Raw genomic sequence first — 11,177 nt, 5'->3', positions numbered from 1 at the left:
GCGACCCCTCCCAAGGCGGAAGGATTTCAGCGTGGGCTGCAGCCGGTGTGAACGCGGGCAGAACTCCTGGAGAACTCTCACGGTGCTCTGGCAGCTCCAGAAGAGATCGCGCACTCAGAGCCGCACCCCGATGGGCAGTCGCAGATACAGCGAGGGAGCTTTTGGGGAGGATATCCCTTGCTCCAGTTGTTAACAGCCACCTTTATTGAGCAAAGAATTAAAAAGTTCACTTGTGTTATACTTGGCCTTGTCACTCACAGGAATCACTTCAGCAAGCATCGGCTAACTTTTTGTGTTGTGTTATCCTGCATATGCTTGTAGGTCAGGTAGTGCAACGATTCAGTTTATGAACCAGACAGTTCATGTACTCGTTATCATGTACTACTTGAAAACAGTCAGAGTGACTGGTGCCAGTAGGTCCTCTGGGGTATCCACCTGGACACCACATTCTGTCTTCTGGAGGTATGTCTTTCTCTCCCTTTAATACACAGAACAGAATCTTCATTAGGCACTGAATGCTGATCAGATAAACCAGCGGCCTGGGAAGCATCCTGGCCAGGGCATAAATAACAGAGTTACAGAGCACAGAGAAAAACTGTATTTGTTCACTCAGATAAAAACCACTCAAACAACTAATTCTGAATCGGCAGAAAACTTTGGGCTTATTCTTCCGTGTTCAGTAAGTGTAACCAAAATACTAAATTAATTTTCTTGTACCATACTCCATTTGAATTTGCTGAAGACTGTGTTACATAAATATTGACTTCTCCAGGTATTGACTGAACATGCTTTCAATAAGAGCAAGCTCATTTTTTGCTTACATATTAAACAGCAGCTGGGCCAGTTTCACAAGGACTGAGCACATGGAGGCTGGACAAAATCAAGTGTTCAGTATAAGTACCTAAATTTAGTAAAGGAGAGAAAGAATCCTCACAGGAAGGTAAGAGAAATTTAATCTTTAATACTTTTCACAGCGTGAAATTTCCTTCATACTTAGACAAAAAAATTTTAAAAAAATCTATGTTATCTGTATCTACTTCAACTGTACCAAGAGGCCTTTCGGACATGTGGTTGATGCTACTATGAAGTGGGTGTTCTGGAATTCTCCTATCAGCATGTACATTCTCTATTGTAACTCCTGAGATCACCATTCTGCAAAAAAACAGTTATAACAAAACCTGTTTGACAAATTTGAACTAGCACGGAAGCCAATTACCTAAAGCAGCAAAGAAATGGGTCTAATTCCACAAATTCATCAAACTTATGGTGCCATAAAAATCAGGTTTTAGTTTAATGTTTTCTTAGACTAGGCCGGCATGTTATCATTATTTCAAGAAGACACTTACTAGATACACTTTTTAATATATTTAATAAAGTTATATATCAACAACTTTTGGATTTGTACTTTTGAGCACTTATTTTGGCAAAGTGAAATATTAAATACTAGTACTAGACATGCATTCCTTTCATTCAAGCTTAAGAAAACATTTACAAATTTGACAGATAACATTTATTAAAACATGTTATAGAAAAAAAGGGGCATGGGACTCTTCTATAAGAAGAAAATATTGAACAGTAACATTAAATTAAAACCATGCTGTACAATTAGGACAGCAATATTTATAGACAAAACTATCCAACCTCTGCAATACAGGCATAACATCTCACAAAATACCAAGATATGCAAATTTACTATTATAAATGACTTGTTTAGAATAAAAACTTATAGCTCATTAAGGAAGATTCACTTGACTTGCATAAACAGTTACATTTCTGACAGAAATATGGAATCCCATGAATAAAATAAAAGGAGCAGGAATTGACACAGGCTTCAAGCAAAAATCAGAACTTGCAATTTAATCACATTAAAAATATACCATCTTTTCCAGCATCTTCCCCTAGGCCACTGACAGTTTACAGCTAATAGCTAAAGAAGCCAAGCTACCCAATGAAGCACTTAAAAGACAAAAAAAACCCCAGCTTTTCTTTGTTGCTTTGAGAAAGGTCCTAATTCTGTTATAGCAAAACACTTGATGTACTGCTGTGGGCTCTCATAATTCAGAGACAGGTTATCTTGCTGGCACCCTGCAAAAGTATTGAGATTACAAACCCTAAACCCTGATATGCCTCCATTCTTTCATGATCAATAATATTGGAATGCTCAATACATCAGCCTTTGATCATCTGCCTTGCTTATGATACAGGACAGTTTCTCAACCTTAGACACACCTCAGATCAAAAAAAGGTGTGACCAAAAACTATACTGACAATATCTTCTAGGGTCTATCTGCTCACCCATAAAACTAACAAGGAAAGTTTAAAAAATGAAACAAAAAAGCACTCTGCAAACCAACACTGGTGTGTGAAATAGGAACCTTCTCCCTCAAAAGGGTCTGATATACACCTAAGCAGATTTTAACCCTGCTAACAGTTGAATGTTTCATAATGGCAGTTACAGAGATTCCATGGTAATTAACATCATAGTTACAAAATGGAATGAAAAGGAACTTAGCTGTAGTACCATTAAGTCTTCTTGCCACTGCTAGGACAATGAATGGGTTCAAAGCAGCAGGAAAGTCTGAAAGCCACCTGGGTATACAATATTGTTGGTTTTCAGAAGACACTCACTTTACTACAGCCAACAGCCACATCATCAAAGGTAATGAAGCATATGGGAAGATTAATGAAATTCATCATATACATATGCAGTCATGTTATATATATACATATATATATATATATATGGATTGCTTCCCTCCTCCCCAGAAATAAGAAATAATTTTTCATACCTTGAACATGGCCAATCCATTAGCAAAGATATCGGAAGCTTGACAGAAGCTGCATTTGTATATCTTGGCTTGCTATGTTCAACTGCACTGGCCACCAGTGGCAGAGGTGACGCATAGCTAGAGTTTGCAGGCTGCCCTGCACTAGTCAAAAGAAGTTCAGTGTGCACAAAAAACAGATGAGAACAATCCACTGCAAGCCAAAATCTCAACTAGAGGTGTACATAATGCTTCTGCTTAAATATACTTAAGGAAGAGTAGCAGCTGCTAGCAAGTGGTGCAGGGAGACACATGGAGAAGATACTCCTGGGTACAGGTGGAGAAACTGAACAGCTGCTCTTGGGAAAACACCTGAAGAAGTCACTGAGAACATGTATAGACACACGCGCAGAAGGAAACACTCCCTGCCTGAGGAGATCACTTCTAAGATGACTTTGGCCTACAGCTAAAGCCCTGCCAGAGCAGGTACACCTCTGAAATAAGGGAGTTTCACAGAAGAACCAGGCTGGAACAGACGCATCCCTGAAGAGACTGTGGCCCAGTGTCACCATGAATAGTGACACTGACCAGGCCAAAGCACCAGAGGACACCCACTAAGAAATGAAAAGCATCAGACAAGGAACTGTGCATATGACAACCTCCTCTGTGACCTGTCACCTTACTAAAGGAAATGGCAGGAACTGAATAGAACTCTTGGTGAAAGCAAGGGAAACTGAGAATACAGAGGCAGGGAGAAGAGGTGTTAGACTTAAGCTGAGCCTGAGGAAGATGATTTAAGTGATTTTTTATCTTTCTATCTTTCTCCCCAGTACCTGAAATGGTGATTAGAAATTTGACAAAGGGCAATAAACTGAGTTCAAGAAAAACACTACAAGACAACTGTTTCACCTGTGACATGCAAAAGTAAGGATTTTAGACATGTATCTCAAGTTGTCCTTAAATCATTAATCCTCTCTTGACCTCATGACAATCAGATCAATATTTTCCTGCAATCAATTGGTTTCATGTAAATTAACAGCAGAAAGCCAAGTGCTACAAAAATCAGTGGAGCAGCATTTGCTGGACTTTCAAGACAATGCCATAATATGGGGTAAAACAGCAAGAGGCAAATACTAAAAAATTACTATTCATGCTAAGTCATTAAAAAAGGACATGGTTCTATAATATGATCTACTGAACCTGTTATAAAATCTTTAAAGTGTCTCTCGCAGTACATTTGATTTTAAAGCTTTATTTCAAAGTAATCTAACTACAAATAGAAGTAACATCAAACCTTGAAATATCCCATATAAAAGTCATTCCAAGCTGGTAAAATAAACAGTTTTGCTGGCAGCTCTGTAGGATGGTCTAAGTTCGACTTTTTTTTTTGACCATAGTTTTCAGACTGGTGTTTCTGTCCAGCCTTTTTTTTATGGTTAAATGGGAAGAGGCACCCTTTACCTTTTTATGCAAAACTAAAGTGACGGTTGGAAAGGGACTGAGAACTAATGTAATATACAAGGTCATTCTTGAAATGAATATGAGAATAAACACCCTGGACATGTTCAAGGCCAGGTTGGATGGGGCTCTGAGCAACCTGGCCTAGCTGAAGTTGTCCATGCCTATGGCAGGAGAGTTGGAAGTAGATGACCTTCAAAGTCTCCTTCCAACCCAAACCATTCTATGATTCTAATGCCTTCCTTCAAATGTGATGATGGTACTTGCAGAAATGACACCATGTATGGGTAAGGCCTTGGAGAATGGAAAAATAGGGCCACTGAGTGCAAGAACCCTTTCCTCTACCCTCATGTAAACAGGCAAGCATTATAGTATTTTTAGTATTAAAAAGGACAGTGTTAGCAGTGTGTAAACAAACCATAGAGGGAATATAATTTCTAAGTTTAAAAAACATACTTATAAAGTATTATGGTTTGGTATTTTTTTGTCATTTTTGTTTTTGGGGTTTTTTGTGGTTTTTTTGTGGGTTTTTTTTTTTGGTTTTGTTTTGTTTAAATACAAAGTGCTATACATTAAGCAGGTTACAGTGTTAACGAGCAAAATCCCTGTTTCAGTACCTTGATCACAAAGGTTAAACATAGCCACCATGGTATCTGTAGAGTTCAATTAAGTGCTAAGAACAGGAACTCTGTGGTGCTGATCATTCATGCCCATTGCCAGCAATGGGTTCATTGTACTTGGGAACATCTGTTTTAAGAAAATTCCATGTGAAAAAATATTTAAAACATTAGAAGATTAATAATTAAGAGCCTCCTAAAAATAAAAAAAGGGTTTTTAAGTAGAATGCCAGTAAAGAAATTACAGTAATTACAGCTCACTGAGTAGAAAACCCTCAGCTTGCAGCAGACATTCACTTTCAGGATACAGTTCAGTTGTACCTTAAGACAATTTGTAACTGGGAGTTCAAAAAAGAATCTGAAGTGTAATAATCTTTGTGTGGCTTTGCGTCACCATACAGGGTCATCTGTTCTAGTACATTATTCTGCACACAGCAGTGCCTAATACAGAAATTGGGGCCAGACAGGCTTAGGTCTTTAACTTTTTCCCTATGTGGACAGCACTGTACTTGGTTATCACCTCTTTCTATTATATTCTATGTGTGTTCTTTCCTTGTCATACTTCAGTAAGCGACAAAGAAGCTTTCACTTACTAAGAAGCAACTGCTTTTGCATTGGACTACATTTAGCTTTCAACCCCAAGATCTTGTTGTCACCTTTACAACTGATGCCTTTACTCAATCTGCAAAGCTGGCAGCGTCCCTTAGAACTATACACACTCCTCCATCTAGCTCCATGAATGAGAGCCCGACACATAGATCCTCATCTTAACATAGAACAAGTGTCACTTTCCCAGCAAAAATACCAGCTTCAGACATAAGCATGGTACCGTGTTCTGCAGTACCATTGGAAGATCCAAATCACGTGCTTCCTACTGTTTTCCACAAGCAACTTCGAGGACGTAAACAAGATCTCTGCTTGTGATCACCAGTCACAGTAGTTCAGTACCAAGAATCAGTATTATATACTATTCAAATAGTAAAGAATTAGAAGTATAAATATCTATCAATGACTATGTAATTTTCCTAAAGCAGGTTTCTAAAACTAAATAGAAGTTCTCAAAGAAGTTTTTGTAGCAATAACAAGTCAGTTCATGAATCCAGAGTTTGGTACTTGCTACTGTAGTAAGCCACAAAAATTTGAACAGAAATTTACACTTTAAATATTTTACTAATTTGACTACGTTCCAAATGTTACATTTTACTTTTAGTTGGTGTCTTATTTTTTAATAAGACATATTTATTACACACACTTCTAGAAGGTCTCACAACATAGTAATTAAAATCTAATGAAGTCAAGAGTCATACAGCATTAGACCCTAGAAGAGCAAGTATGAAGTATACTTAATATATACTGAAGTTTATATAGTGAAAACTGTAAGTGCATTACAGACTCTAAATAGAAATCAGCACAAAATCAGACATTTATTTTACTGAAGATAAATTTTAAAAAAATAATATGGATAACGAAAAGCCAAACCACCTTTACCACTACCTTTCATTAAGCAATACAACAAAGGCTACTGAATGAGGCACACTACCTAATGATGCATGTTAAGTATGTTGGCAGTCTTCACCTTGAGATGGAATTCTTTTTTCTTCATTTAAATGTGAATCATATACTCCAGTTTGGTCATCTTAGTTTTCTTTTCCATTAAGGAGTAACTACCTAAATTTCTCATTAATCTAAGTATTTTCAGGATTTTTGTCAATTTAGAGTTTTACTGTGAATTCAGATTACTTGGAAATACAAGAAGGCTTCTAAATACTGCTGTGGTTACAATCAATCTCAGACCTCATTTTGCAGGCACCTTTCAGATTAACCACATGCACTTCCCACAATAAACACCTGAAGTAATATTGCAGGAAGCAAAACACATTTGATCTGTTCATACCAGCATACTTATAAAAACTTTTTTTTTTGAGAGTGTACACTAGCAAGTACCAGACATTATTTGCATATTTAGTTTATTTTTCTTACTCTATTAAACAAATGTAAGCACTAATGTCTCAGTTCATCTCAGTAGTACTTTGCTCAGCTTTAGAAGCCTGATAGGACTTGGTACAGGAGGTCACATGCCGATGAAAACTGTCCCGCCACATAAATCTTTTCCCACAGATGTTACACTCATACGGTTTTATGCCTGTATGAATTTTCATATGGCCTACAAGATGGTGTTTCATTTTGAATTTCTTACCACAGACACCACAGCCATAAGGTCGAAGACCAAGGTGCATACTCATATGCCGATCTCTCTGACTTTTGTGTGTAAAGCTTTTTCCACACTGACAAGGATAGAGCTTATCAGCATGGGAGAATCCAGTAAGAGACGTTTCTTCTTTAATCCCAGCAGCCATATCAATGCTTTCACCATAGCCCGCTGCCATCATAAGATCCTGTCTGTGAGCAGTCAAATTTCCATCTGCCCTTTCACCAGAAAATTCTTCCATAGACGACCCATAGAAGTCAACTTGTTCATCATAATTACCTTCATCTGCCTGTTCATCAAATTCTGCTTCCATCTTTTTGTCACCTATGTGAAAATCTTCAACACCTGAAGACTGGATTGAGTGATCTGCCTGGATGGTATTCATGGATTCAGAAACTTGGTGTTCATCATAAGGATTATCAACGCCTTCACAGTCTTGCTCAAACCTTTCTGGTTTCACATGGATCCACCGCTTGTGAGACATGATGCTGGGTTTGCTATACATTGGTCTGGTATACTGGTACTCTGCACTATCACTAGTTCCCTCTTCCCCATCCTGACTGGTCATTCCAGTGCTAAGTCTATCGTGTTCTGTTGAAGAATTACTGGGAAGATACTCATGTTCTGTCAGCTGGCACGACAGTTCATCTTTAGAACTCTCTTCTTCATTTTCACCATCCCTTAGTTCCTGCACTTTGTGGAATTCTGTCTGTCCTCCAGAGCCAAGTTCAAAAGTTTCAACAAGGCCATTGTAGCTACTACTGCTTGGGGACTGATGGTCACTGCCATGATTCATCTTCTGACACAGAACTGTTGGGTTTCCCTCAAGCACTTCAGTGCACTTATCCACTACATGCCACATCTGAAGGAAACTTGCTGCTGTCAAATAACTAACAATTTCTGGCGCAGGCATTACCAGCCGGCCTGTATAGGTAGACAGAAGAATGTTTTCAAATACTCTGGGATTCATCACATCAGGCAGGACTATTCGCCTACTGTTTTTCAGGAGAACCTGATCACAGAAGTAAGGTGAACTAGCTGCAAGAACAGCTTTATGGGCTCTGAAGAGATGGCCTTGAACCACAATGGACACATCACATAATTGTCCTTGCTGGCGCTGTTGGTTTAACTTCTGCAAAATGGTGCTAGAAAAATCTGGAAATTCCACTCGAAAGGAGCTTGACCCAGACTCCATTTCATTACAAATTTAGTGTTGTGCTGCAGGAAAAAAATATGAAATAAAAATAAGAAATAAAATTAGAAACTCTGCTTGGTCAAGTATTGACCATTCCATTTTCTTCTAAGTTTTTTTCTTTTTTTCTTAACAGACTCACATGGAACTCAACCTTTTGCCACTGTTGTATTTCTCTCAAGCCACCTCATTTCTCTCTTCTGAAAGCTGTACTAAGGCCATAAATTGCTATGCCAGCATATTTTGCTGTGTTTCTTCTCTTCAAGAGGACTCATGAACTACAGCAGGAACTACCAACAGTAAGTTATGCAATTGGGATAGACTAAGCATTTCAAACACGAGTTTAGGCTAATGAAACCGTTTTTTCATGGAATTATATGGTAGAGTTCTAACTCCAGGATGTTTCACAGTTTATACAAACATATTAAAGATTTTGTATTTCAAATGCTAGCAAAATCATCTCATTTATCTCCCAACAAACACTAATTTTACTCATGAAATATTTCACTTCAGATCAATTTCTCAAAAGCAACTGTATCAACTCACAGGATGACGCTGGAAGCACAGGCAGAACCCCACTAAGAATAAGGCTTATGATCCTTCTCATGTATTTCCCTAATGTTTCACTAAGTGAAAGGTGGAATAGCAACAACTTGTACAATTTTTAATTCCAAGCTTATTATATTTGGGTTAGGATGTTCCTTTTGGGGAAATCAGACAGAGTTGATGCCTTTGCTGCACAGAACTTTTCCTGCTTGCTCCTCATGCATTTGTAACAACGTAACAATTACATGACAGAATCTCAGCTAAGAGCTCCCAGATTTTCACATCTGTATTTTCACACAATCCAGATGTCTTACAAAAAGGTTAACAGCCCTTTTAGCAGTAATACAGCTTTTTCAAATGCATACTTGAAATTTTAAATTGAATTTGAGAAAAATTTGCATGCTGTTGTAATTAAAAATGTCAGAAATTTAAATGCCACTATGAAAAACCAACATTAACTGCTTGAGTTAAGTTTAACTTGTGCAATTTTTCTATTTGATAATGTGTAAATTGAGTGCTGTGGGAATCTGAAGAGCCATGGAGCAGCAAGTGCTTTCCATAGTCAAGTTCCATGAAGTTGCCACTCATATAATTACAGAAGACCACCTTTAAATTTACTGTCTTCAGCACTCCTCAGGTTCTTTTCCACCAACCCTCTTCAGAACTGAATCAGTTACCAATACTTTTCCAGGGAGCAACGGAATACTGCACCAGTTCAATTATTAGTTTTTCTTACCACTTTGCTTAAAACAATTTGACATAACTATTAAAGTATTTCAAATAATCTTATACCTTGTGTGTATTACATCCACTTTTTGAAACAATCGGATTTTCTTATACAGACGCAGTTCCTTACCTCCCTTCAGAATATTCTCAGATTTAAGATTCTATTTTTCAATATATGCCTACAATAAAAACAAGCCTTCAGAAGACATTCAACTGAAGTTTAAAGACAGATGTCTATAGAATTTATATACAATTACTGATAATCTAAAGTGCCATCTTTCAGCAGGGAGTCAGCATGTCACCACAAAAACATTTCCAGATGACAGGAGACTTTTTTGTATTTTAAGTCGTCATGCCGATAAAATGTAAGTAAAATATTTTCAATTAGCAAAGCCACAGAATTCAAGCAAACCAGTTTTCAAAAGGGATTTCACTGCCTCCTTCTACAATCTGTTTTGTTCTGTACTTTTACTCCAAACTCATAAAAGAACAAAGTCTTTCTACTTCAATTAATAACAATTAGAAAAACAATCTGCACGCTAAAGCCTTGAGCAAAAGATATAAGCCACATTTAGGCTGCTTTAAAATGCCGTGAGCTCTAGCATGGCTCGCAGGGAGTCCCTCCCGTCCCCGGCGCGGCCTGCGGACCGCGATCTCTCGGCCTCCTGGCATGCCGGGGATAACTGCAGCCGGGAACCGACAGCCCCGGCGTCTCCCGCGGCCGGCAGGCTCAGCTGGAGCGGGCCCGGTGCTCGGCCCCCGGGACCCCGGCCCGGCCCGTGGAGCGCGGGGCCCGGGCCTGCGCCCGCGGGAAGGCCTCGCGCCCGCCGCGCCCCGGCGCGGGCCCGCGGGCCGGGCCCGGCGGCAGCACGAGCGGCAGCGCCTCACCTGCGGCTCGCGGCGCCTCTCTCATAGCGGGCCGCTGTCGGTGCGGCCCCGGCCCCGGCCCCGGCCCCGGCCCTGCCCGCGCCCGCCCCGCTCCACACCGGAAGCAGCGGCCCCCCCTTCCTGCAGGCACTTCCGCGTCCCTGTCACGTGACGCGCGCCGGCCGCGCCCCCCCTGCCCCCCCCGCTCCCGCCCGCAGGGCGCTCCACCGGGGCGGCGGCGGCGCCCCCTGCTGGCACCGCGTGGGAGCGGAGCTGTTTCACCGGAGCGCTCAGCAGGAACGATTTGCATCCCAAACCCCCTGGGCCGAGCTGTCCCGTCCCGTCCCGTCCCGTTTCGTCCTGTCCTGTCCCCTCCCTTTGCGCCTGCTGCCCCTTGCAGCTGCTACCCAGCGCTACTGTGAGCACTGCCGGGGGGGCGCCACCAGACAGTATATCTGGAGCCCGCTGTCCCCCGCACAGATCCTGATGTGCTGGGGCACGGGGCTTGTCCTGCAGTCCAGCCGCTCCAAGGCCCGCACCCAGCACACCCGCGCCGGAGCCCGAGCCGCGCACAGCTGTCCCGCCACCCTGCGGCCCGCAGGGGGCGCCACTCCCCCCCGGGCCAGCCCTGCCGGCCCGGCCCGAAACCCACCCCTTTCTGCGGAAAATAAATTGACAAAAAAATTAGTATTAGTTATGCTTAGACTTTAATGTTTTTTAAAGAAAACAGATGAGAATGTTTCAGTTTTTAAATGCATCACAAAGACTTCAACTAGACCGGCCCTCCCGGTTGGTTG

The 11,177-nt window shown here is 40.9% G+C and overlaps 1 protein-coding gene across 1 annotated transcript; it reads right to left on the bottom strand.

The window, feature by feature from the left end:
- Positions 1-1,350: 1,350 nt before the first annotated feature.
- Positions 1,351-8,244, bottom strand: ZBTB43 (zinc finger and BTB domain containing 43). Its single transcript, XM_021543741.2, has one exon. It carries the CDS (start codon positions 8,242-8,244, stop codon positions 6,850-6,852), a length of 1,395 nt encoding a protein of 464 aa, XP_021399416.1. The 3' UTR covers positions 1,351-6,849.
- Between the last annotated feature and the right edge of the window lie 2,933 nt (positions 8,245-11,177).

This window comes from Lonchura striata, chromosome 17, assembly GCF_050655825.1.
Source record: "Lonchura striata isolate lonStrDom1 chromosome 17, ASM5065582v1, whole genome shotgun sequence".
NCBI lineage: Eukaryota > Metazoa > Chordata > Aves > Passeriformes > Estrildidae > Lonchura > Lonchura striata.
This window is presented reverse-complemented; position numbering and strand designations above follow the sequence as displayed.